At 43.5% G+C, this 27,708-nt stretch overlaps 1 protein-coding gene across 18 annotated transcripts in view; it reads left to right on the top strand.

Annotated features, from left to right (window-relative positions):
* Nucleotides 1–27,708, top strand: part of AKAP13 (A-kinase anchoring protein 13) — a 208,446-nt gene that overhangs the window by 90,722 nt on the left and 90,016 nt on the right. For 17 of the 18 annotated variants that reach the window (XM_064669029.1, XM_064669030.1, XM_064669026.1 and 14 more), the window contains 3 exons: nucleotides 6,869–7,052; nucleotides 18,098–18,287; nucleotides 21,576–24,447. In XM_064669029.1, coding sequence (XP_064525099.1) covers nucleotides 6,869–7,052; nucleotides 18,098–18,287; nucleotides 21,576–24,447 — 3,246 coding nt within the window. Of the gene's footprint in view, nucleotides 1–6,868; nucleotides 7,053–18,097; nucleotides 18,288–21,575; nucleotides 24,448–25,102; nucleotides 25,216–27,708 lie in introns of those variants that run through there. The other variant, XM_064669045.1, reaches the window with a different exon arrangement.

Here is a 27,708-nt window from a genome sequence, read left to right as displayed (position 1 = left end):
CTGATTTATGATGGAGCTCTAGATTAGAAAAATCTCTGTGGTAAAACATAGCACCCTTATACTGGCGCTTGTGTATTAATTTGTGTGTGGGAGAGAGAAAAGCACTGCAAAGATTGAAACTGTGGGAGCATTTGAAGAATTAGGCATATTCTGACCAGTGCCTCTGCAGTGGGACACGCTGTCCTGCACTGCAACACTACCTATGAACAGCTATTCCAATTCATGTTTCACATTTTCCCTAAATGTCAGCACCAGATAACTTCAAATAACCTTCTCGAAGGAGAAAATACTATAGAAATGAGAACAAAAGAAAATGTCAGATCCCTCCTTGAGAGATGTTTAGTGCTGCCTCTAAGCTGGCATGTCTCTATGGGCTCTTGTGGGCTGGAAACAAAACGCTGCTGTTCAGCAAAACCTCGGAAGGCGGGAGCGAGCCGGGAGCCTCAGCCAGCTCCCCGAGTGCCTCAGCCTGATGGGGAACTGCTGTTCAGAGATGGCTGTTGCTGTCAAACATGTTTAAAAGTCGATTTTTTGAAGGCCTGAAGTAGGAGTCTAACTTTTGTAAAAGTTAGGAAGTAATGGCCTTTCTGCTAGCAGAAACTGGGTACAAGATCCACCACTGAGCACAAATCCAGGCTGAATTTTGAGGAGGGAATGGCTTTATGTGGAGGCTTCTCCTTGCTTTCACTTGCACTCTAACCTAACTAGTCATTGAGCAGAGGGCAGGGAGTTCATTGCCATCACACACCACAGAGGGCAGAGAAGCTGCTAAAAGTGTCACCCAGCTCTGTCTCCTGAGGCCGATTAACTAATCTGCTGTGTCAGTAAACAGACACAGCCAGCAGACTAGGAATGGGAGAACCTAAGATTCCTGACATTAGAGGTCCTTGAGCTCCATCCTCTCTTGCTGAGGAAGGCAGAGGGTACTCAACCATTTGTTTAGATGACCTGGATAGCAGCAAAAAGCCTGGCACATGCTGGAGCTGGAGGAGGCAGAGGAAGCAGTGCCATGTGTGGTGCCATGGTCCTGCTCAGCTGGTCCATCACTGTGTCCTTGGGTTGCAGGGGCCAGTCAGGTGCACACGTGTGTAGGGACAGGATTTTCATTGCAGGTAGAGAGTGGGCCTGAACCCCCTTGGGCAAGAGTGTCCTGAGCTCCTTCCTCCCTGCACAGCTCAGTCCTCATTGCTGCTGTTTGAGAACAGCCGTGTCCCCAAGAACTGTGCTCTTCCCCCAGCCATACAGTGTCCCTGCACAGCAGGCCTTGCACTTAGTTATCTGTGTATCTCTGTGAACTCAAATGGCATCCACAATTTCAGAATATCTATAACTAAGGATTACTCTTGTTACCGTGGTATTCCAAACACAGCATTTCTTTCAGGTGCCGTATAATCATGTCTGTCTTAATAATTACAAGTGCACTGTAACTTTCCAAAGAACGTAGTTGTTACTGCTGTCAAAAATAGGGTTATTTACTGCTCTCAGTGGCATTTAAAGGCAGCTATTTAAATGGAACAGATTGTTGCACTTTATGTCTAGAAATCAAAATTTAATATGTATTCTGAGGATTTATGCAATGTAAATACAGGACTGCGATGTTCTATTTTAAATTACTGAAAAGAAAATAAGCTAACTAAAAAACCACAACTGAATATTTTGAGGTATGAGTAATGATTATGGCTTGTTTATGTTGCAGTGGGGAAAAAAAGGCAGAAAAAAAAATTAGGGAGGATCTAAGGCTCAGGTATGAAAAGCTTAGAGAGCTTAATTGTATCATTAGTAAACAGATCACTTTCAAAATATCTTGAAGTAGTATTCTGACAAAACCTTTGAGGAAACAGTCTTTTCATTTGCTTATTAAAAGTGAGTGGTGAAACCCAGACCTATGGTTACAGTTTTGGTTGTGTGGGCTGTCTGAGGTGGTGCTTCAGGAGCTGCTTAACTTTGGCAGAGGGTTGCTGTGATCACCATGATATGGAGCAATTCCCCTGGGAGTGTAAGGGCTGCTGAGAGATAGTGAGCCAGGATTGCGGGCAGATAACCAGGAGACCATCTGATTAGATAGAACCTTAACAGATTGCAGTTAACTGATGTGTTGAATATGTACAACTTCCCAGAAATGCTGTGGGATAAACACCCTTGTGCAGTAAGTACTACTTGGGAAACTAAACTCCCTGAGCTCCTCCAGGTAGGAGGTGGGTAGAGAAGGAAATGAAATAGTCTGAATGGATTATGGGTTTAATAACACAACGTACAAACCCAGTAGGATGGATTTCAATGTACAGGACAACATGAGTGTCATTGTGAATAGAGATAGTTAATTTGACGGTTTTTTTGCAGAAAGGGAGAACGTCTGAAGATAGGAACTAACCAAATAGAGTGTATTATTTTAAAGAAAAAAAGCAAAAAGCCTAAAAAAAACTTTTAAAAACTTTCAGAATTTGATTATTAGGAACTAAGCTCCTTTCCCGTGGGAGGATGTTAAAGATACACAGCTGATGATGTTTTTTTAAGACATAGAGCTTTAATCTGTTCATTTTATGTACCCTTTTTATAGTTTCTTGCTGAACCTTTTCAGCGTAATAGTTATAGGTATTCTTTTTGTTGGGTTTCATATACTTTCCAATCTGCTGCTCACTTTCTGTATTCTCTGGTAAAGGACTGTGTGGCATAAGTCACCACGATCTGTTCAGTGCCAACAGCACAAAGTGGTCTGTTCAGCTACAGTCCTTGATAAGATGTAAAAAGTCTTTTCCATACCCAAATTTACTGCCATCTGCAGTGGAAAACGAGAAGCAGAAAGTAATTCTTGTTCAGACAGCATCTGAAATATTCTGCTCAGGACTGAGATGTACCGTTTAGTCTGTGGCTGAGAAATTGTTGGCATGAGAATGTTTCTGTTCCCTTTGATTTTAGTTGGAATGGGGACATGAAGATCTTTTGGTGTGCTTTGAAAAATTTCTTGTTTATCTGATTAGGAAAAGAATTACCCACACGTCTTTTATTAACTGAACTCATAACTCCAAACACAACAGCTTTGCCTTGACCTTTCTTCAGTGCAGTTGTGTGCTGGAGCCTTCCCGTAGGACCTCAGCATTAGGTGACAGCTTGTTTCTGGGGTTTTTTCACCCTTGTTCTTCAAGGATTCATCTGAGCAGTGAGAACATTTCCAGCGGAAAAGCAGCATTTTGAGGCCAGATTTGATGGTACATGTCAAAATTGCCAAGTATGTGTGATTTGGGGTGAGAAGCAGGTGAAGGTCAACAGCACAGGAAGAATAGCAAGCAGTGCTACCCATTCCATGGCTGGCTGTTCCATGGTGTTCTCAGGGCATGTTGGATAAACTGAACAGCTAGGTATAGGTTACTCTCTATGTAGCTGATTTTAAAGAAGGAACAGCAGTTTTTCTCTGTTATTTGATCAGGTTTAAAATGAAAGTTTTTACTTAGTGTTCTTGTGTGTATCATACCTAAACTTTTTTTTAATCTTCAATGCTTACTTGTTTTGTCCTAGGAGCACCTTAAACCTTAATCCTTTACTATTAACAAAGTACATTTGACAGTCTTCTATGGAAATTTTGTCCTCAGTTGCACAGATAAACTGTCTGTTCATGTATCACAGGAGAAAAGAATTACTCAAAAATAATATATCTAAAATGTTGTGTTTTGCCAGCTGGATTAGAGTACCCTGCCATTATGGGGCAATAATCATATGTTTCAACTCTTGCCTATTACTAGGAAACAAGAAAGGAACAAAACAACCTTGGCCTTTTCAGTATCATGTGTCTTGTATTTCCACAATTTCCTAAGTACAAGAAGGTTTTTGTTTACATTCAGACGACAACCGTTTTAAGATGAGGAGCTCATGCTTGGTACAGGGTAGGAGAAGCAGCTCTGGCCATTGCATTTTAAAGTTTTTGATATTCTTCCATGCCTGGGACATGCATTTTGCACCATGGCAAGATCTTAAAATTATTGACTAAATTTTCAACCTTTTGTATTACAAGCTTCATCCCTTCAAAGGTAGGAAGTCTGAAGGGATCTGTCTGTCTTCCTCCCCTCTCCATCCAGCAAAACACCCATGCCTGATGCAGACCAGCTCTTGTCTAGTTTTGAGCAACACCCTACACCAACAGATGTATTCTTTATTATATATTAGTACTTAATCCAGCCCACAGATGGCACACGCCTTTTTAACTGCAGCCATACAAGTTTTGCACACTCCAGAACCTTCTAAAGCCATCGCCTGGGGCCCCTGCAGTTGTTGGATGTACAGTACTTTGTCTCTTTGCTGCCATCATCCGTGCCCATCTGTTAGGGTGGCCTTGTGCCAGTTTATATGTTAGGCAGAGTCTTCCAAATGGGCCTGGATAGTGAGCTTGTATGTTTAATATGCTCTGATGGCAACACGCCATGTCCTCTTGTACAGATCTTCTGTGCACGTTGTCCTCGCTCCAAGGCACCGGGGCAGGGCCACATCCAGTGCAGTTGTATTTGCAGACATCTCCATCCAAACTCTGGAACTACTGCGCCCACTAATTTGGTGATAAAGAAGGTTGTTTTAAAAGAATAAGGAAAAAATGAAAGGTGCAGTCCTATGAACAGACTGGGACAACTGGGAGGGGGCGTTTCATGTGTGGACATATGAGACAGAGAGGGGCACCCAGTTGGCTCAGGGACAGGATGAGTATTTGCATCTTGCAGAATTTTCAGTTGATGTGTGTGCTTAGTGGTGAGCCATGAATTGGTTAGTAGAAGATGCTTCTACCTATTGGTAAAGCTCTCAGCTGCAGGAAGAAGAAGCATTTTTGTCCAGGGGTCTGTGCTTATGCTTTGTAGCTCTAAGCTGCTCAGATTTGGTGCAAGACTGACTGTATTAATTAAGAAAATGATTTTTCCTTTCAACAAATCTAGGACAGGACATCTTGTACTAGAACGGGTGTGGTCAGACCAGTGCAATACATGCTTTATTTGAATGGCATGTCATGTTTTCTAACAGAAGTGCTTTTGTGCCTCCTACATCTCTGTAGGAAGAATTGTACCATGTTAATTGTGCTGACTTTGCTAATGTACAGGTAATGTGGGAGCTCTGAACATGTACAAGTTCATTAAGTGAAACTTTGGGCGTTTACTTTCACTTTGGGTAAGTTCTACCTGTATCTACCCATGTTGGCCTCATCAGTAGCCTTTCCCTTATGTTTATCTATATGGTGTCTCATTTTTCTTTTTTCTTTAAATCCAAGGCTGAAAACATTGATTGAATTGAATTCCTTGTTGTATTATTTCTAAATCATTACACTCTGTAACATTTAATACCAAAATCCTTCTCATTACTTACCCAAAGGCTGAGAATTTGTCTCTGAGAGAGCTCAGCTATTCTCTTTTTCTCCCATCAGCTGGAACTCCCATTCAGACACTCTCATGTATTCAAGGCAGCATAGTTTTGCTTTACAGTAATCAAGAGGAGGTTGGGAGGAAGGATTGGTTTGTAGCCCAGAGACCTAATTTGGAGTCATTCGGAAGAGAAACAGTGCCAGAAAGCCTTTGGTTCTTGCATACAGATTAGTTCTTCAGGAATTGGTCCAAAAAATTGGGGAAAATTGTGTGCTAGACAGGGAAGAACTGCCCCTTTTTGGTTTATTTTGTTTTTCACTGAAGGTCTTAATGATGTCCCTAAAGAAAGTAAGTAAGGAGGAAAAACAAAAGCACTTTGAAGAAGTGATTTCTCTTGGGGCACAGTTCTTAAGGAAAAAATACAAAATTAAATCCTGAAGCCATTTTGTACATACATTTTAAAACTTGATATATAGGTTTGGCTGGCACCCAAATTAATAACCCAATAAATCATTGCTGTGATATTAAAGGGTTTATACCAAGTGCGCTCATTGGCATGGCTTTCTGAGACCCAGTTGGTGCTTTTTTGTTGTTGTTGCTGTCAGTCAATAATGAAATCCTTTGTTAATTAAAAGAACAAATTTTTATTTCTCGCAGTTTTTTTAACCCAATTGCTTTTACCCTTCATACAGAAATAACAGGCTTTGATCTGCAAATGCTGGATTTCAGCAGTGCATCTGGAGCTCATTTCTGGTTAAAGCTTTTCAGAGCATAGTTCTAGGGCTCCAGCTTTTGGAGTTGGGGGGATATTTTTCTGAGATGAAAGCTCAGGCTCAAGAGTGACTTTTACCAGATTAGAAGGTCACGGTTATTAAACGCAAAAAGCAACAGCAGAGATTGGGAGTTTATAAATGCTTCTACTCAGAACGACAGAGCTACTGTATAAAGCTGAGAAAAGTTGGTCTGAGGCAAAGAAAACCCTTGCTTTTTTTTTTTTTTGTCTATATGAGTTTTTAAACTGTTCTCTTTTATTACTGCTGTGGATTTATGCTTCAAATGTAATTGATTTTTTTCCCCCCCATGCCTCGAGGCAAATCAGAGTCCTGTTAGACATCAAAACTTGTCCATCCCTAAAGCCTGGTCCTGGGTGAGTGAGGAGAAGGCTTGGATGTCTAGGAAAGCCCACCTGACCATGCTCCTGTTTGGAAGTGCTGCATCTTGGTGCTGGCTGTGGCTGTTTAGGAAGTGGTGGGTTTTTCACATTGACTTCTGTGGTCAGTCTCACTGTGAGAGGCCCTGAGCACTTCCAGTCCCACTGTAGCTTTTCCCTTGCTTTAAAATACCTGTGTCTCCTGGATGTTGGCAGCCAGGGTTGTTTTTCCAGGTGCTGCAGGTTCCTTGGCTTTTGGGCTGTCAGCTCCGTGCCAGCCGCCGTGTGTGGTGGGGCTGGGAGGTGGGGATATAACATTCCCCTAACCCACAACCTACAAATTCCCATTTCTTTCTTTCCTTTTTCTTTTTTTCCCCCTTCCCAGAGAACATCCCTCGGGAGACCCTGATGCATTTTGCGGTGAGGCTGGGTCTGCTGCGGCTGACGTGGTTTCTGCTCCAGCAGCCGGGAGGAAGAGGAGCTCTGAGCATCCACAACAACGAAGGGGCAACGCCCGTCAGCTTGGCCTTGGAGAGGGGCTACCAGAAGCTGCACCAGCTTTTGACAGAGTAAGGATGATTTAATGGTTCCTCTGCTGGTTTTCCATTCTCTGCCACGCTTGGCTTTGCTGCACATTATCCCTGAATAGTGTCTAAGGGCTATACTCCACCCTTAAAGGCAATTTTTATATAATTTTACTTTTACCTCTCTTGCTAGCAGCAATGGGGGCAGGTCCTGAGGGGTTAGGGGAAATGCAATAATATTATGTTCTCCTTTTGTGTTGCACAGTGTTCTGCTTCCAGCTGTCTCGTAAGACCCAAAGTGAGTCATTGTAATATTGACTAATTAAGACAAACCTTATGCAAACACAAATGAAAAAGCTTTTCTTTGAGCAAGCACAGCTGCCCAAAAGAGGGGGTATAGCAGGTGTTGTGGTGGTTGACTCTTGTGTTCTTACTTTTTAGATACGGAGTTTTTTAGTTAAATGAAATAGTGATCATTGTATTGAAATAAGGCAGTATCTTCTGGAAAATAGGTATATACTAGTATAGGTAAAAAAAATAAGGTAAGAATTAATGCAAATATTTAACAGAAAACAGTTCTCTTATGGGTGGTCCTGAGCAGCAGCCCAGTCTTACAGTACACAGCAAGTAACTAGTGGCATGAGCATTTATTGCACTATTTTACAAGGAATCCTTTGGAAGATTGCAAGTTAGTTTTGAATAGCAAATGTTTGGAGATCTAGCTTTAATACCTGAGGCTAATAAAGACAAAGAACTTAAATAAGTCCCAAGAGGGATATTTGTATAGGAGAAAAGATTTGGTCTCTATGTGTGTTATTCTGATGCCTGGTTCTCTTAAGCTTTGTTATTAACTTTGTTTTTCTGAATTGAATTTTGAGATACTTGGGGTTTATGTTGAGTGACTCAGTGTCATGTTTAGGAGTGTGCTGTGTTGTCCACATTATCACTCACCATTTCTCCATTATGAACTGTAAATTATTATCCTTTGCATATTTGTTGGATGGAGTGTTAGAGGGCAGAAAATGTTATCTGTGTTGGTGGAGTAAGTGTATTTAAGTTTCATCTTTATATACAGCCAATTATATGAAAAATGAGGGTGAAGGGGAAGGTGCAGGATGGGATAGGACCTATACTCTAACTTTCTGTCACCCTTGCTGGTATTAATACATGGATGATGACAGTGTTACTTTTTTCTCCATCGAGTTCAACAGTCATACTGTGAAAACGCAACTCTCTCACAGGCTATCTTTTAAAAATGGAACATGCAAATTCATCCTGTAACTGCAGCAAAGTTCTCCAAGGTGAGACTAACCATGTTACAGGCTTTACATACTGTCAAGAAGCTTAAGTTGGCCAAAACTTGATTATAGAGCTCAAAGCAAATACTGCAACCTGAATGTGAGCAGAGCTGGTAATTTAAGTAGAAATGGGAAGTAAAAAAACTATTACAACAGCTATTCATGTTTTGTGGAGTATATTCATGTATTCATGGTGGAGTATTTCACAACTGGCTCCAGTACTAGCATGGCAGTTCTCACTCAGTAGAATAAAAAAAGAAGAGTTCTGGGATTCCATGGAATTGCCCTGTGCCATTGCCTTTAATGGATATTGCTGGTGCAATCCATGGGATTTCTCTGATAACCTTTACAATATGTCTTTGAAAATAAGACACAAACAACTTCAGTAATGTTGCCATCAAGATCCCAGCTCCTCTTCTTCTTAGTATATCCTTAAACTGTTCATTATAGTTTGTTTTCCTCTTGGGCTGCTGGGTGGAAGTATAATGTATAAACATCTGACAGCCATGCTGCAAGTCCTGTGACAGCGAAACCCCTCCTGTTTCCATGAGGCCCTACAAACAGAAATCTGTGGATGCTCAAAATCATAGTCCCCTTTCTCAATGGGTGAGATGGTGGTGGAGCACCCTGGTCTGAGCTTGGGGCTGACTGGAGCAGTAGGAGCACTGTGTGACACTGGGCTGCAAAATGGGCACATCCTGATTCCTCAGCAGAGACTTTTACTGTGCTGAGTGTTTTCTGCAATAAAATGGGATCGAGGCTTGAAAATCCCTACTGAGAGAAGAAATACAGTTTCCAAATACAGAAAAGCAGACAAATTCCGTGAAGAGAGTGAGTGTCATTTATGTGCTGTCAAAACACAAAGGACACTGTACAACCTCCTTTCTGCCCTCTGCTTATGCGCCCGCTGTATAATCCGTGCACACAAATTTGGCACACAGCTCGTCCCACTCAGCAAAATACAGAGCAGCAACGCATGTTAGTGAGGGCCCCTACAAAGGAGTCATTATTTTAACAAGTAATTAAACTGCACTTTGCCAAATAAATGAATGCAGCATGTTTTGTGATGCATTATCCTTGGGGGGAATTTATTGTTCTCTTTCTTGCTAATTCGCAGGACCCTGCATTTTACAATGATTCTCCCAGCCAGCATTGGGAAGGGGTGAAATTTCGCCATAATTAGGATACAATCATTAAAGAGCAGACACAAAACCTTCTCCCTTGTTGCAGTTTTGCTGTGGTTTGCCTGCAAGTAGCTTGATTCAGCTGCAGTGTAAATATTTTTCTCAGAAACTAATTACACTGGTGACATTTTGAATTTCTGTTTATCAGATGAACTTTCTCTTTTCAGCTGTTGCAGTTCTTCATATTAAAAAAAAAAAGAAAGATGCTTCCAATTTAAATTTTGTAACCCTTCAGGTATTCCTTTCTTTAGTCTCGAGCTTGTGCTCTGGTTCTGCATTGTCAGACAGGAAAAGTGCATGGGCTGGTTCTGTCAAGACCAAACCGAAGAGCTGTGATAGAGATCATGTAGGTCACCAGAGACAGAGAGCAGGGTGCCAATAGCAGCATTCATTAATAAATATTCATACAAGTAAATAAATATTCACCACCAATAGACATTCATCGGTTGTATATCATTCCTGAGGGTGCTTGTTTTATCTTTGAAATGAAAACTGCACAGCAAATATTGTCCTGCGGTGCAAATGGAACAGGATAGTGTGGGAGGGCAGGAGTTTTATAGGGGAAAATATATATAAAGATTTATAAGTTATAGTGTATATATGTATGTTATATATATATATATATATATATATATATATAAGTATGTGTATAAGTTTGCTTGCTGGCAGCTTGCTTAACAGTTTGTTGTTTATTTTTTTAAATACAAATTTAAAGACAGTTTTTAACTATAATTTCAATAAGTTATCTTTCCTTGCATGAAAAAGCTTTGGAAACCAGGAAGTTTGCATAGCCCTCTCTGAGTTTCAGCAATTTCTGAGTGTGGTAGGAGCAAGTTCCAAAGTGAAGGGTCCTTGGCTGAAGCCTGTTGCTTGCCCAGTGTTCGAGTTGGGCAATGCTGGCTGCTCCGTGTGGGCTCTGAAGAGGCAGCACAGTTATTAAGCAGGCGGGTAGTACTGTGTGAGTACTGTGTGAGTAACTTGGCCTGTGCAGCAGGACAGCTGCAGCGTGCAGGAGTTGATGTTTTCCAAGGCAGTCGGTGCAGTAACACAATCCCCCTGCCAGCTCCATGTTCTGCCGTGCTCTGCACAGCAGCGAGGAAAATGGCTCCAAGACACAGCGAGCGTGCGGGATTGCAGAGAAGTTGGAAGTGCTGCCTTGTAAAACACACAAACACTGATTTTGTTTCTGATTTAATTTCTGTCTAGTAACATTTTTTTTCTCCCTGGTGAAGCCAAATGGTTATAGTTCCTTCACAGCTGAGAGTGATTTATGTCCCCTGAAAAAGGGAAGTGAGAGAAAGTAAAGCCCATTAAAAAAAAAACTTCCATTTTTCTAATCGCTGCAAAGAAAAGTTTTAGACTTGTAACAGTCTTGTAGTTTTTATTGTAATATTATTTTTACTTTTGCTGGTTTCTCTGCTTATTGCTCTAAAGCACTTCTGCAGAGCTCTGGGATTGCTCTTCCTTCAAATCTCCTGGTAATGTCCAGGTGGCTCAATCTGTGAAACTCTAAGTCAGTACAAGTTTGTCTTTCCAAAACTAAACTGATTTAATTAGCACACATGAGGAATAACTCACTGGTAGCAGAAGGGTTTTGTGAATGTTTTGCAGCCTGTGATTATCACTTGCTATTGTTCTGATTTTACGTAAGTAATTGGTGAAGTCTGGGCTGTAGTCTTTGTGGTGCCTCTCAAATAAGGAAGCTTTTTCAGTGACTTTACTTTTATAGCTGAATACACTTTTCTGCTTCCCTGAGCCAGAGCTGCAAGAGGATTTGCCTTGTATGTCTTTTTTTTTTTTTTTTTTTTTGCACCCCAATTTAACAGGTCCTTTAAGCAAGTGTTTAATTTCAGAAATATCCAGTTCATGTTCAGCAGAGTTTAAGCATGATCTTAAAACCAAGCACTTCTTACAGTGCCCTGCCAGATTGGGATGGTAGTTGAAGATGGACATTTTTCACTGAAGTTTGGTGCTGGGTTGTTCCATTAAATTCAGTCTTTGCATAGGCCAAGAGCTATCTGTGGTGCAGATGCTTTCCAAAGTCACTGCTTTCCTAGGGCTGAAAACATTGCTGTGACTTCAGTGCCAGGAGGTGGCAGCTGTATGGGAACAGGGTGCTTATGCCCCTGAGAATGTATAGGCTGAACCCTCCTTTCCTGTATGAACCTTGCAAGCTGAGAACTAAGTGTGCAAAGATCTGAGTCTCCCCTTGATCACTTCAGTTCTTCCAGTATTTATTTGGAGCATGAGCAGGACACAGCTGGGGACGTGCAGCTGGCCAGAAGGTTGCCACCACACTGGCAGGTGATGCCATGCATATTTTTAATTTTATTTCAGGCTAAGCAGAATCAGGGGCTGAAAGGTTTATTGAATTAAATGTTGATGTTTCTCCATCTGTTCTTCCACCCCAAACCAAGCAACAAATCCTTTTGATTGCAGTTTGGAGTGCTGGATTTAGAATATGGCTTGCTGTGATGTGGCAGGAGAGCAGTTGACTTTGTCTCTTAAATGCTGGCACAAGATTAACATTTAAAGGGGGATTCAAAGGTATTAAAAGGGCAATGAAAGAGGGCTCTGATGTGTATATGTTAAGATGATGTTTAGCTACAAAAGCATGGAAGGAGTAGTGATCTACAGGGTCTAGCTTTGTGGCTATGCATTGCTGAACTTTGAGATTTTCAGTTAAACATCATCATTTAATTTGTTGAACATCATGGTTAGAAAGATGCTGAGGTTGCTGTGGGTTTGTTCTGGCCACAGCAGAAGAGCAGACTGGGAGTTGGGGGCCAAGGAAACCTGGTTTGAAGGTTACTGAGTAGGAAGAGTTTGTGTTTCTCTCTTTCCACCTACTCACCCTCATCGTACTCCAACTTTTACGACTTCCTAGTGTGTCCCACATTCCCATGAAGACTTGTATTTTCGTTTGTTGGCTCCCTCCTCTCCTTTGTTTTGTATGTATCCACCTCTGAATATGAAAGAGAGAGAAGGCTTTGTCCATGTGGTAGAAACAGCTTTTTACTGTCTCTGATTTCCTGCTTGGAAATTGTAGTCCTGGGAGATGATCATGGAAACAAGCCTGTGAGGATGAGAAAGAAGAGATTTAGAAGAGATTTGGAAAGATTTGGTAAGATATGAGAAGAAAATTATTTCCCCCCTTCAGCAATCCCGATCTGGAAGTGATCCCAAAAATTATAGGGGCCATAAGTGCTGGACAGCCTTGTGTGTTTGGTAAGGGATTATGATAGACAGCTCTGTTTCAGGATAAATTTAGAAAATGCAGATAAGTGGCTTCCCAGAACTGCTGGGGTTTTGGCCTCAGGCATTGGTTAGCTGGATTGGATACCCAGTTAGGATGCTCATACTTAGTCTCTGGAGCAGATTTGCTCGAAGTAGTGGCATTTATGGTGGGGACTGAAGTTTGAACAGATTATTGTAGAGGAAGACTTTGTAAACTGCTGTGTCAGAGGCCGACAAAGCTATGGCTTCATCTCTGGGTTGTGTTGCAGAGCCTGTGATCACAGTTGCTTGCAGCACATGGAGATGTTCTGCAGAGACAAGTCTTCCTTCCGTATCACTTGTCCTGATCTGAGATGTTGGTTTTAGCTGTAAAGAAAACACTCCTTGCTGGAGTGGTCTCCATGGCTGTACTTCAGTATTTCAAAGGCAACAAATGGCATCTGTTTTCACTCTTGAGTTTACTTCATAGATTCACCTTAAACTTGTTTTGTTTGCTGATAAGACTTCAAGTTGACACTGAGTTCTCTGTGGGACCAACAGCTCCACATCCTAAGCAGAGCACTCTTCTTGTTACATAAGACTCTGAAAATAAAACAAATGGAAAAGTGCATTTAATAACAGTTACTCTTATGGAATGCAGATTGTACTTTGTGGCAAATATAGTTAATGACAGTTTGTAGCTGTATTTTTATATTTTTTTAATGTATAATTAACATTGGGGCCTAAGAAATTCATGGGTTTAGGAGCACAGACCCTTTGTGGTAGGAAATACTGGACATGCTCCCTTAGGATATGTGTGCAAACAACTGTTGAGAGACAAGGACAGCTTTTCCCTCCATAATTTGTATGGAGAGTGTTGATCAATGGACTGAAAAGTTAGCATTAAATATTTTGAATCCAGTTATTAAATATTTAGTCTGATATTGAAGGGTATGTTATACAATCCTGAATTCAGTTTGGTGTTGGAACTCACTGCAGTTTGTGAGGGGTTAGTAATTATTTCTACTTCAGATGAACTTTAACTCTTTCCTTCAATATCAAAACTATTCAAATTAGCGAGCAATATGTAGAATTTTCTTATATAAGAAACCTTTTTTTCTACTTTCCTAGAGCATTTGGAACTTTTGATTTTTTCTTTGTCACATGATTTTAGGTGCCGGTGCTTTCAGAATAAACCCACAGAATAAACCCACAGTCAGGCTTGCAGTAAGATCCCAAGAGCTGGCAATGCTGCTGAGTTTGTTTTGTTTCAGCTCAGAAATCTGAAGGAAATCCCCAGGAAATAACACCTTGAGTTCCCACACTGCATTCCTTGCCCCTTTATAAAACTGTGGGATGAATCTTCCTAATACGAGGTTTTGCTTAACTCACTGAGGCTTTTTTTTGTCTTCTGATCTCTTCCTCCCTCCTCTTCCTCTGCCCTCTGGTTCAAACCTGGTATCTTGGTACTGGCAGACGCGCCTGCCACAAGCACCAGCACCTGCCGAGTTTCAAACCCTTGTTGCCAAGCACAGTTCCTGCAGCTTTTGAGGGTGGGCAGAGCTTTTCACTCAGGTTTTTTTTTTTTTTTTTTGTTCTTCCCTTGTCTTAAAAATCTCTTGCCTGTATCTGCAGGAAGCCAGAAGCCATGCTGTGCTGATGCAGGCACTTTCCTCTCCCCCACGAGATGAGAAGAGATTCAGCACATAAGTACAGTGTGTGGCTCCTCCTTGAAAAGAAACTAGTTACTTGAGCAATGCTGGGAGGTTTAATTTAAAAACGTTACCTACTTATGTCCCCCATCCCTGGAAGTGTTCAAAGCCAGCTTGGATGAGACTTGGAGCAGTCTGGTCTAGTGGAAGGTGTCCCTGCCCGTGTTGGAACTAGACAATCTTTAAGATCCCTTCCAACCCAAACCATTCTGTGATTCTATGTTCTATCATCTTGTCTTACATGCCAGATGGGCAGGAGGTGATCCTGTGGTTTCAGCAATCTAATCAGCTCCCAGATGGAGCAGGGCATGGCCTGAGAGTATTTTGGAGCTTTGTGTGCTTCTCCTCTCTCCCTGTTTGGGGTTGCCATCCTTCTTTGGGCCAACTTTCCGCAGATAAAGGGAGGGCTGGGAAGTCTGTCCTTTGTTGCACCAAACAATTTCCCTTCTGGGTTTACCTCCAAGGACCAGAGCTGGAGGGCTTCTTCCAGGATTTTTTAGTGGGACGTGGCATGGCATGGTTGGGCAGAGGGTAGAGCTAGTGAACACTATCAGCTTTTAGTGAACACTGTCTTGCTTTTTTAACCAAGATACCTTCTTCTGCAAAAGTCAGGCTTGGAGATGATTCATATGAAATTTTCAGTTCACTGGTATCTGTTACGTATTTTGATGGGAAGCTGTTGAAAAAGGAGAATGAGAAAGAATTGACCCAAGATGGTTAAATCTCATAAGAAGACAGATTTCCTTTGTTGCTGGCAAACTGCAGCAAACTGGATTTTTGTGCTGAACAGAAGCAGATTTTCAGACTTCTTGAAGGTTGGAGTTTGTATACATATTTTTGTTAATAAATCTGCAGTAAATATTTGCATATCTGTTTTTATCTCCTAGCAGACCAGCTTGGGTATGCACTTCTATACAGCCAGTACAAAAATTCCAAATCTGGACAAAATAAACATCTTTCACAGCCAGGAAGTACAAAATACATAACTGCAAAGCTTTTTTTCCTGGAAGAAAGTGTGTTTTTATCATCTCTCAATAAAACCCAGGGTTTGCAGTGAGACATGCAGGAAAGGCACAAACGGTGAAGCTCAGTGTACGAAGACAAACGAGCAGGAGTGTCTTCATATGAGCTACGTGGCCTTGGAAGGGATTCCCTGAGCAACAGGAATACCTGTGTGAAAACGAGTTAACACTTGCAAATCCCCATTTGTCCTCTCTGCTGCAGACCATAGTGCTGGGATGGAACAGTTTATGAAGGGAATGATATGAAGGAGTCAATAGATTGAGCCATTCATTTCCTTATTGCTTAATTTTGTATAACATAGGTGAACGCCACTAAAAATGAGAGCTTGGGAGTTTGTACTTGGCTGGATGTGAGAAAGATCTTGGTTTCTCGAAAGATTTAAAGCTTTTCTTGAAGTGTAACACAGACTGGCAGCCTGAGTATGAAAAGAAAGCACTGTCTTTGTAAGCAGAAGTGATTATTTGATCTGTCTGGGCCGTGTGAAGGTGGCGGATTGCTGGAGGGGTGAGCACACTCATGGTGTTGCAGGAGACTCTGCCTGTCATCTTGCTCCAGATTTCCAGGCTTTTGAAGTCGCTGAGGGTCCTTTGAGGCTTAGCAAGTCGTGCAGGCTGCTTTGTGGGTGCTGATTTGGAGATGCCTCCAAGTGTCCTTGAAGCTGATGAGAAAGTAGAGCAGACTTATTGTGCTCAGTTCTTTTATCTGGCTGCTGTTGTCCCCATGAGTGGGTGACTGTGGGTTTTGTGCTCACTGCCTTCTTGTACTCTGAAAGTGGCCCTGAGTACAGTGATTTCTCATACATGACATCTGAAAAGAAAAATACTGCAGACAGAAATGTCTGTGTTTCCTTGATAAAGGAAGGTCATTTCTTTAGTCACTTCTAATGGCTCAGTTGACTTCAGTGCCTCTGTAGATTTATGCTAATCACCTCCAGAAACTGGATGCTTCATTCTGTTTCTCTGTGGAAATATTGATTCAGCTTAAATCAAGTGTAATTCTGCTGAAGGCAATTGACTTGAATGATGCAAGTCATAGGTTCGCTTTGTCTGAATTTCCTTTCAGATTTAACCCAAAATGAGTCACAGAAGCGAGTAGATGGTTGTACCAAGGCAGAGCAGGGATAGTCACTGCCACCACCATCGCCTGCACAGGTTTCTGTGCCATGTGATGAACTGTCTGACTGTTTCCCCACCCTGCTCTGCCCATTCCTGTTGTGATTATGGTGTCATTTGCTCGTTATGACTTTGCTTTCTAAATTGCGTGGCATCCCAGAGAGCCCTGGGGTTTACTGGTGGGCACTTACCCATAAGAAAGGTTTGCAAGTTTTAAAGTAAGAAACCTGTCAGTAAAGGTGCTGGAATCTATGTGTAGTTTTACTTGGTTGATGGCATACATTTGCTGTATATGTACTTTCTTGAATTCCAAATTATTTGAAAAAAAGCACACAACTCTGCCACTTCCAGGGAAATCTGTAGCTGTGCTGCAAAGGGAGATCTGAGGATGGCTGGTCTCTGCAATGGGGAAAGGATGTTGTAGAATCATGGAATAGTTTGGATTAGAAGAGACCTTTAAAGACCATCTAGTCCAACTCCCAACCCATTTCTCAGCTGGGGATAGGTATCAGTAAATGCAGCCCTGGTAAAAGGAAGACAGAGAAATTCCCATTTCTCACACCCTTGAGCAGGTCAGCATCATCTGTTCCTGTAACATTCCTGTTTGGCTTCATGTGTCTCCTCCAGGATGCAGAGCTTGGTGGGTGCAGCACAAGCTGCTCTGTCTGGGATGATTAAAACAGATTTTGGGTTTCCTGAAGCAGTTCTGAGTCAAAATGAAATCTGTGAACCTGTTTCCTCACACCCTTAAAGGGCCAGTGAAGCCACTGTGCAGCTCAGTGAGACCTGAGGAATTACTGCTTTGAGTAGAAAGCTTCTGCAAAATCAGGGTTTGACATTCAAAAAGAGATGACTCAGTAGAAATGTCTATTGAATACATTTACCTACTGAGTTATTTTTTCATTCTGATCTATAGCATCTTCTTTTCCTTTCTCTTCTTTTGATTGGTACAAAGAAAAACCATGACAGTGCTGCTGAAGAACAGCTGTCTGACAATACTGAGAACATTGTGCACAGAGGCAGTTTCACAGAGCAAGTTAAATTCATTTCAGGAGTGACAAAATTGCTATGACTTGATGGCTGTTGGGTGTTTGTGAGCAGTGTGCTGGGTTTGGTGTAGAAGTTGTAGCATCTGTGTCAATCCTCGTTCCTTCCAGCTTGTCCCTTTGCAGTTCTGTCTTTCAGGTGTCTGTTGTTCTGTGACATCTGCTTTGTTAATCTCCACCTGTGATAAATTCAATTCAAAAAGTAGTTGCTGTCTCTTTGCTGCTAGTCTGTCGTAGTCTGGGGTAAAAACCACACATCTCTCTACCTGAGAAGGACCTTGTGAAATAAAGCTCGTGGCTGGCATTAACTCTAAATCACATTAATTTTCAAGGCCAAGCGTGCATTGTGTATTTGTCTGTCTGGCCCTGGAGCCGGTGCTGTGCTTTGCTCCGGCCGATGATTAGATGACTGTCTAGAGTGAAGGAGAGCGTGCGTGTCCTGCCACGCAGCATCCCCTCCTCGCCTGCTCATTAACCCGCCCCTGTTGTTTCATGGCAGGGAGGAGGCCAGGGAGCCGGACTCCTGGAGCACCTTGTCTCACACGGTGCACTCGGGGGACTACAGCGTGAAGCACCACCGCGGGCTCGACGTGTACCTGCTGACGGCTGAGGCCAAGGAAGGGGCGGCGTCCAGCTGGGAGAGGGACATACAGCACCTCCAGATGCACATGCAGAGCCACCAGCACAAGGTAAGGAAAAGGCTGAGGTGGTGAAGGAGAAGTAGTGCTGCCTGGTTGCTGCTTGGCACCTGGGGAGGGCTTTCATACATAGGCATCTTTCAGGGCATATTTCTTTAGGCATTTTCTCTGGATGCCGTTATCAAGCATCCAGGTGGGCACTTTTTTCTTCCTCTTTGAGCATGGAGAGATCTGATAAAGCTGTATTAGGCAGCAAATGTTCTCTCTCAGAAGAGAAGCAGGCTTGGAGCTGTGCAATGCCTGCTCTGTTTGGCTTTGTGGGCTCTCTCTGCTCCCACCTCCTGCCTTCTCCATTACCTTGGGACACGCTTGGATGGGCAGGGAAACCTCCCTGGAGACATGCTGTCCTCTGGCAGCTGTTGGGCAGCTAAAGGCAGGCTCTGGAGTGAGGCTGGCTTTGTGGGCAGTGAGCACAGTGGGTATGTCTCTGTTCAGACAGAAAGTTCAGGGTCAGAGATGAGTATGAGGGGAAAGTCTCTGGGGTGGGTGATGGAGAAAATAACGGTCTCCGTAACACTTCAGTGTAAGATGAGCCTACCTTGGCCACAAAAGGTATGTGTCCATAGTGGTTCCTTCACTGTGCTCCTCTCAGACCCCTTGGTGGTTGGACAGCAGGAGCTGTGGGGCTTTGGAACGGCTTCCTCTCCCTGCTTCAAAGTCTCAGTTGGGATGGGAAGGCGAAACAGCAGAACACTTCTGTGCCATTTCTCAGAAACACCCTCTGTCTTGTGCAGCTGCCATCACTTGTGGGTGTTCCTTCATCAGCTCATGTAGCTGCTGTTGCAGAGGTGCAAGATCTAAATAACAGGATATTTTTGTTCCTTTAACTAAGGAGGGGAGAATTCTCAACTGAAAGCGGGCTGGGAGGATGTTCAGAGGTAGGGGCCATCCTGAGCCATTTTCACCCTCCCCTTGGTACCTGAGATCTTAATTTCTCCAGATCTCAACAGGAACTGGTGACATGAGTGGCTAACCATGAAATCTCTTGCCCTTTCCATCAAAAGACACTAAAGCATGGCCAACATATCCAGCTCACTGCTTGTTTGCTTGTGCAAATGCCAGATGGGTACATTTTGCCTGACAATGAAACCAGAAATAGACTTTTCTTTCCACCACTGTTTTATTTCACATTTAATCTGATTTGAATTTGGAAAGCAGCCCTGTAATTATTTCATTTAGATTTATTTCGGGTCAGTTGAAAGCCAGTTGGCTTCCTTTGGTAATGGCTATATTTTTCAGGCTATCAGCAGAGTGACTTCACTGTGAGGATGCTGGGGCTGCTGTGGCCCGTCCTTTTGAAAATCTTGCTTGTTCCCAAGCAAGTGTCACTGTTGTCTGTGTCTGTCCATCCTGGCTGTGTGGTCTGTGTCTGTCCATCCTGGCTAGGAGCCAGAAGCATGGTGTCCATGCCCTGCTGTGGGGCTACAGCCACCAGACTCCTGGCACAGTGTTTGTTTGTCCTTGCGAAAAGTAGCTGCAGCCTGCAGGTACCACTGCACGCAGAGCCCTGTGTCCCATCCCCGGTGCTACACAAGCATGGAGATGCCATGCCTCCAATGCTAACCTGTTTTGGGAAGCCTCAGGGAGCTCTGGCATAGCTGACAGCATATATGGGAGCTGGGTAGCAGGATTATTTTGAATAGGAGGGAGATTCATGGCAAACGCCAGAAGTACATTTAGTGGTCCATGATTCAGTGATTCTGTGGTACTGCTCAATGTTTGCAAACCTCAGAGCATGGAAAGACAAGTAAACACAATATCCTCGAGGTAGCAGTGATGATTTTAGCCGCTATTTGTATATGCAGTACCTAGAAGTTCCCTGTGATGCATCAGTTAACATATTGACCACTTAATTATTCAGGGTGTTTAAGCTGACATTTTTGGTATGAAGTTTGCTTTCTCTGAGAAATCTTAAACAAAATTTGCAGGGAGCTGTTTAAGTTATACTTCTAGGACACATGTATTTTTTTAAAATATTTTTACAAAGAAATGCAAAAAACCCCCTCAGATTTCACATAGTTCATTAGAGTTTTGTGTTTGTGGAGACTCACAGGCACTTAGCAAGAAACCAGTGTGACCTCAGAAAGCTTATGGTGCAAAGCCCCAAGCAAACCAGGGGAGGTCTGTAGGGTGTACTTTGAGGGATTGGGGTTGCTCGTTAATTTAATAAGCCACTTCTTCTAAGATGTGAACGTTGATGTATTCTCTTCTGCAGAGAAGAGAATATGAAAGGAGCTATTGAAATAGGCGGTTCTTTTTAAGTAAAGGTTTGATTGTATCAAACTATAAAAGGTTGACAAAGCAGATGCTCTGGAAGGAAAATGCAGATTAGAGGGGAATTGAATATGTTGCTGCTGTTCCATGATAATGCATGTATTAATTTTAATAGTATGTCATCATTTTGAAATTTTTATTTCCAGTTAGGAAATAAATTTCAGATATTTAATTATGCCTGCAATTTTCAGGAATAGATTAGATGATTAGTTCAGTCCTAGGAACAGTGGTGTGTTTGGACAGTGTCAGCCAATGCCCAAGTCTGAAGTAGCATTTCCACCCATGTAGAGAAAATTGAGCAACGCTGGTGAGAGCTGGGGAGCAGTATCGGGCAGGGATCTGAGGTTGCTCTTAAACAGCATTTGCTTAAAGCCCTTTGGGACTATGCTGATATATATTTGCATCATTTGGTAGACTGAATTCTGCTGTTTACTGATCTTGAATTTAAGTGCACTCAAGAAATATGACTACAACTGCTTGAAGAGCAATTACCAAGATTACAGTTCATCTCAGTGGTGGCAGATGGTGTAGCAAGGGGGTAGAGGGACAAATTTCAGCTTCGGGGTGTTCAGTCTGACTGTTATGAAAAAATTCTTCATGGAAGGGTGGTGTGGCATGGGAACAGATTGCCCAGAGAGGCTGTGGGTACTCTATCACTGGAAGTTTTGGGGACTTGGCAAGATAAAGTCATGGTTGACCTGATGTTGCATTGGCAGCAGTCCAGTCTCAGGCAGGTGGTTGGAGTAGATGACCTTCAGATGCTCTTTTCAACAAATGCTTCTGTCATTCTAATAATTTCACTATTACCTTGTACCAAAACCAACATGTAAAATACTCACTGAAGTATATTTGTAACTCTGTCCTGGGTGACACCAGGTAGAGGTACAGAGGGAGTCACATGGAATATGATTGTGTAGATATAGGTCTTGCACATAATGGAGACAGGGTAAAGTGTGACAGAGTAAAGTAATACTTTCTTTTTTTTGTGTGTGTGTCTTGTTACAGAGTTCAAGGCAGCAGACACAGCCTGTACTGGGGGATTCTGGAGACAGTTGTGCTAAAGGAGCAGAGCCAGATTGTCGCCTGACCACTGCGTCTCAGAGCCTTGAAGAAATGGCAAGAGAAGAAAGGCAGGAAAATCCATCTGATCTGGGTCACCTGGACTTTGGACAGCTCTCAGACCAAACCCAACAGGAGGAGAAATGCAACAACAGGAGTTTGGGAACTTTTAATGATGCACCCAGTAACTTGGTTAGCCTGGGGGATGGAAACAGCCCAGAGTCATTCTGTGAAAGTAAAAACACAGAGATATTGTGTAAAAAGGAAGAGGTGGGGCCAACCTCTGCTGAAGACTCTGGGACTGTATCAGATGAGAAGGAATGCACTGTGAGCCCATGTGCAAGTGTAAACGGTGCTGTAAATCTTCCATCCTCTGGAAATACAAATGAGGCAGCTGGAATGACATCTGCTGGAGTTGTTCTGGATCAAGCTGGCTTGGGCAGTACAGATATTGCCCATCAGGAAGTGCAAGGTGCCGAGGAGCGTGCAGCTGGCAGTGCTGCTGCTGTGGTTGCAGCTGCAGGTGAAGCCCCAGCTTCCTCGGAGGGCCTGGATGTGGTTATGGGCCAGACTGAATGCAGAAACTGTGCCGGGGCCGCTGAGAGGGCTGCGGGCCAGCAGCAGGGAGAGGATGGGATGGCAGAGGCGGGCGAGAGGACTGCAAACCTGGAAGAGGAATCTCCAGCTAAGGAGGAGTCAGCCAGTGCTGCTCAGCCCTTACTCAGTAGTTTTAATGGCACTGAGTGTTCAAATGAGGAGGATGCAAACATGGGAGTGGCCTGGGATGGTACAAATGCAGATGGTGGCACTGGCGATGTCTCTGTTGACCTTTGCAAGACTGGCGATAACAAAGAGACTGGATCATGCACTGGTCAGGTAAACGGTGACTTCGTGGAAAGCCAAGGCAATGCCTGTGTCACAGCAAGGCAGGATGTCACTGCGAGCGCTGGGGAAGCACCACCAGCAGTGAATGGACTGAAGGTTCCTGCATGTGCATCAAAACCTGATCCTGGTTCAGAGATCCATGGCAGCGGTAGGAGTGGGGAGCAAGAAAGGTGGGTGGAAGCAGGTTGCATAGATGGAAAATCCAGCTTGCCCTCACTGGAAGGCAGTGTGGAAACTGATGGCCCTGATGCTGAACCTGAAAACAGTGATGTTGGTGGATCTAATGGAAGTGGTGCAGAACCTGAGCATTGCCAGGAGAGCAGTGAGATCACTGACCATGGGGCTGAAGCAATGGAGAGCAGTGAAAAGGAGCCAGTAGGAACTGATACCAGCAGCCCCAGAGATGGAGGAAGTGTAAATTCTGCAGGTCAGGAAGTTGATGGCTGTCGCTTTTCTGCTGCTCAGACTGGCATTAAAGATGAAATGGGCAACAGCTTCAAACCAGTTACTGCTCAGGAGAGCGAACATGAGCCTGCATTGCTCCCTCCAGAGGACTTGAGCGCAGGCCTGGCAGAGAAGGAGCCTGCCCAGACCGAAGCAGAGATAGCAGAAAGTGCTTCAGAGCAGGAGGGGCTGAACAATGAGGTGAAATCGCCCACTCCCCTGCCCAGAGGAGAGGGACTGGCTGTGAGTCAGGAGGGAGATGCTGCAGTGGCACCTCCTGGGCAGGAGGCAGCTCTACAAGGTAATGACCCTGGATTAGTGCCATGTGCCAATGGTGCAGACTGTGCCAAGGATAATTTAATGGGCACACCCTCTGCAATTCATAATGAGGACTCTAAACAAAACCAGGAAGCAGTGGTGGCGGGGGCAGACTCGGCAGAGCTCTCCTGGCAGCACGGCGGGGAGCATGGCGGGGTAGCTGCCGGCAGGCCCAGGGACCGTGCTGGGGATGAGGGCTCCCTGGAACAGGGCCTCTCTCAGGCTGAAGGAGGCAAAGCTGAACCTGAGTGGGAGGCTCGTGCGAATGGCAAGGAGCAGGTTTTGTCAGAGGAACTTCCTGCTGGTCTTGTGAAATCCTCTGCCTGCAGTCTTGGGGGGCCTGTGGTGGGCAGCAGCAATGTGGATGCTGGGCTAAAAGACAAACCTGAAGAAGCGTGGAAGGCCGGAGCAGTGGCCGCAGGAGAAGGCACCATGCATGGACCTTCATCAGCAGATGAGTCACTGGGTGCAGAGAGTGACCCTTGTCTGAATGTGGGGCTGAACCAAGAACATGATCCCAGTCAGACCCTACAACGGATCTCCCTGCGCAGCAGCACCTCTGAGTTAAAGGACACCTCAGAAATGGGAGCCCCGAGTGATGCCTGTGAGGGTAAGGAAGTACTGAGGCCGGTGACAATGACCCCTGTTGCAGCATATCCGGAGGAGCAGGAGGATACGGACAGTGTGCTTCCCCGGGCAGCACTCCAGCCCATCGCAGAGGAGCCCACGTGTGACAGCGACTCCAGCACCGACACCGTTTGTCCGGCCGGCGAGGGTGATGCTGGTCCCGTTGGGAAAGCAGCTCAAGGGGAGGCCTTGGATGAGCATGATGGAAAGCAAAGCCAAGCTGTACCTGAAATGCCCGTCTCACCATGTTCCTGCCATTTACCTGCTGTTGAGTCACTGGAAAATGTGGGAGTAAAGAGTTTGGTACCGGCAGACAATAGCTCCTCTCTGGATAAAGTTCCTGAAATGGTAAAAAGTTTCGATGCGGTGGTTTTTGCAGCAGAGATACCTCGTTCCTCTGAATTACCAGCCCCAGAAAAAGGGGTGCTTGAGCCCCAGGCTGCAGTGGATGTTGGAGTCAGCCGTAATGGAGAAATGGATTTAAGTTTCTCAACAAAGAAGAAGAATGTCATCCTGACAGTGCAAGGAGCTGAGCCTGTTACAGGTAGGAAAAATCAGTTGGTTTCCTACTTTTTAGATTTTCTTCGTAGGCGTGCCTCTAGCATCTCATCAGCAAAGGAAGTAAGAGCTGTAGGCCTGCGCTGCAGAGGAAGTGTAGGTGTTTGGGGTTTTTCTTCTGAGAAAGGAAAAATTTGAAATTACATGTAAAAACATCCAATTAAAATGCATGTTGCTGGGCTGGCAGTGGAGGTAAGAACAGGACATCATCTCCTTTGAATTTGTACAGAAGAATTTCTAGCACATGAATCCTCCCTGAAGAAGGAATGAATGGGAGGAAGCTATTTGGATTACTTTATCTTCAAGTTAGATGCTTTCATCTGGGCATAAGGGTTTATTTCCTTAGTGCTATTGCCTCCCCTTTATTTTTGCTAACATGAAATCAGAGGGTACAGCGGGGATCTCCTGCGTTTTCTTTGCTTGTCTACTTGAAACAGCTGCAAATGTCCCTCTGAACTGCCCAAAGCTGTTTCCTAATTGGCGGCATTAGGTCATTTAAAAAAACCAGCGAGCCCTACCCCCACCCCCTTTTCCGGGCTTCGTAGCTTTTTTGTCGGACAGAGCAGCCGGTGGTGCTTTCCAGTGCATTTAAGCAGTACTGGAACTCGGATGATGAGTTTTTCCTGCTGCTGTCGGCTGGGAAGCGGAACGGGCGTTCCCCGGGGATGAGTGTGATGGGGGAGAGCGGTGGGACTTGGGGACAGCTCAGACGCCTGGTGCCCGTGCAACAGGAGCTAATAGAAAACATCACCAGGTAACTCCAAAAAGGGAAACAAAGGGCTAAATTGAATAACAAAAAAAAAAAAAAAAAAAGGGAGTTTGTTACTCCAGACTGGAATTAAATGATAGGTGAATTTGGTACTGAAGCATGGAGCTAATCTGATCTTCATATTCCACCTGTTCAGGCAGCTGTTAAATGGAAGCAGCTGAACTTTTTCAGTTGCCATTTTTTTTCTCTGCTGTGAGAAAATGCTGCAGTGCTCCTTGCTTTCCCAGCACTGAGCAAACAAACAAACAAAGCATTTAAACAATTAAAAAAAAGTCTGCTATGATATAAATCATGAAGTTGTGATGTTATAAAGGTGTTTCACTGTTTTAATGCTGGGAGCTGGATTTTTTTTGACTTAATGCAATATGGGATGACAACAGAGGGTTTGTTCTGATACATGATGGGTGAATAACTGGGGGCAGGAGAAAGGATTGGGGGGGCTCAATAGCGGGTCCAGCATACCCCTTTTTTTTTTTCATTGAGTTCAGAATTTTTAGGACACTTAGGTGTCAACAGATAACCAGTAACTATGAGTCAGGAGATCATTAGTAAATAAGTAGAAAGATTTAAAAGTGGATTCGAAGGCCGTTTTCAGAAGGAACCTGTTGTAGTGCTGTGTTGGTTTAACAGTTCAATAGGATGGGAGTGGCTGTAACTCAATACCTGGCAGGGCTCCTTTTTTCTGGGAACCTGCGGCTCTGCTGGCTCCTTCTGTACAGTCCAGGTCTTTAACTGTGGTTGGATTCTTGGAGGCATGACGTTGTCTAGGCGAGGTTTTAGAAGGAAAAGTGACTAGACAGTCCAATAAGAAAGTAGCTAAAGTAGGAAAATGATGTTAAGACATCATTCTGTGTTAGAATAGGGAAAGGGGGGGGAAAGGAAGTGATCCTGTAACTGATTTACCATACGTAAGGATTTAGGTCTAAAAGATCTTGGGATACAACGATCTGACCTCGCCTTAAGCAAAAATTGTTTATTTGCAATGAGATGCTGCACAGAGCAAAATTTCAACTGTAATACTGTCTCTTGAAATACTTCAGGATTCTTTTGAAGCAAAATGTTAGGGAAGTGCAAATAAAATATTAACTTAAAGCAGAGACAAGCGGCTGCTATGAATCCAAGCTTGCTATTTGAAATGTTTCTGAAACCTATAAAGCAGCATCTAGAACTCTGATATGGCAGTAATTCAAGAGAACTGATTTATTGTTTATTATTATTGTTGTGTACATTCTTCATGTTGATGTCTAGCCTTGGGTAGCACATTTTGTGTATGATTTCAGTGATAGCCTTCAATTCTTCTTTGCTGTGCCAGTGCTGGGCAGTTTTCCCTGCAGGCTGGGTTTGTACAGAGGATTTTGTGTCCATGACAGAGTCAGTGCACACAATGAATCACATCTTTTTTTGATGGAATACAATAAAGCCTTCTCAAGGGAAGTGTAGGTCATGAGGCCATTTCTCAGAAACACGTGTAGTCAGAGGATTTTATTGTCATGGTAACTTATCAGAGATGTGATCAGCTGATAATTGCTGTTGCCATTACTCCAAATCATTGAGCTCTTTAACTTTTTTATTTATATCGTGAAGCTGCTCCCAAATATACACCTGTTTATCTCATTGCCTCTGCTTAGTTTCCGCCTACTCCCAAAGCAAAAACTTCAAAAGGCTAATTTCCTTATCCAGACAAATATCTAGTGACTGGTCACAATACTGAAGGAAGGTAATTAAGGTAGAACATCCTGCTTTCCTAAGGCATCTCCTCATGCTGTTGGCTTTAGACTCAGAGCTGCATTGCAGCTGAGTAATGGGTTCTGTGAGCACATTTTTTGCAAGTCAGGCAGGTAGATACTACTCATTAAAAAAGAAGGGAGTTAGGATATGAAATCATACCACAGTAACCTGGGTGGGTGAGAAGAGAAGAAATGGCATGAATTTATGCTGACAAAACACCTTGGAGTAGTTGCAGTTTCTTGGCAGAAACCAAACCTGGCAAGGTTAGATTGTACGGTTGGGGTTTGTCATCTTAAATTAACAAATACTGTAATTACTGCTCCGTAGCTTTTCTCCTGGGAGAAATATCCCCAGTGTATCTCCTATAGATCTCAGCCTTTCAAGAAAACATTCATGGACAGATAGAAGTATATCACCTTATTTTGAACTTTACCAGTCTTCACCTCATACTTATAAGTGGCATTTTCCCTATGAAAAAGCACTTAGTATTTCCTTCCCCTGTTAGAGTGGCAGGATGAACAGGTAACAAATGTCACTAATGATACCCCATGTGTAATTAGGTGCTGTGTGCCCAGAGACCTCTGTGACAGCATTATAGAGCTTTTCCTTTGAGATACTTTTCTTAATAGAAGTTTAGGAAGAAGTGGCAGAGTACAAAAATTCTCTTGAATTTCATCCTGAGGGCACGTCTTTGTCCTCCAGTTCTTAGCCAGCACGGGGTATCACTACACCACCTGCTTCTCCCATCCT

This window comes from Pseudopipra pipra, chromosome 12 (assembly GCF_036250125.1).
Source record: "Pseudopipra pipra isolate bDixPip1 chromosome 12, bDixPip1.hap1, whole genome shotgun sequence".
NCBI lineage: Eukaryota > Metazoa > Chordata > Aves > Passeriformes > Pipridae > Pseudopipra > Pseudopipra pipra.
Note: the sequence above shows the minus strand (reverse complement) of the source record. Positions and strands in the feature narration are given on the sequence as shown.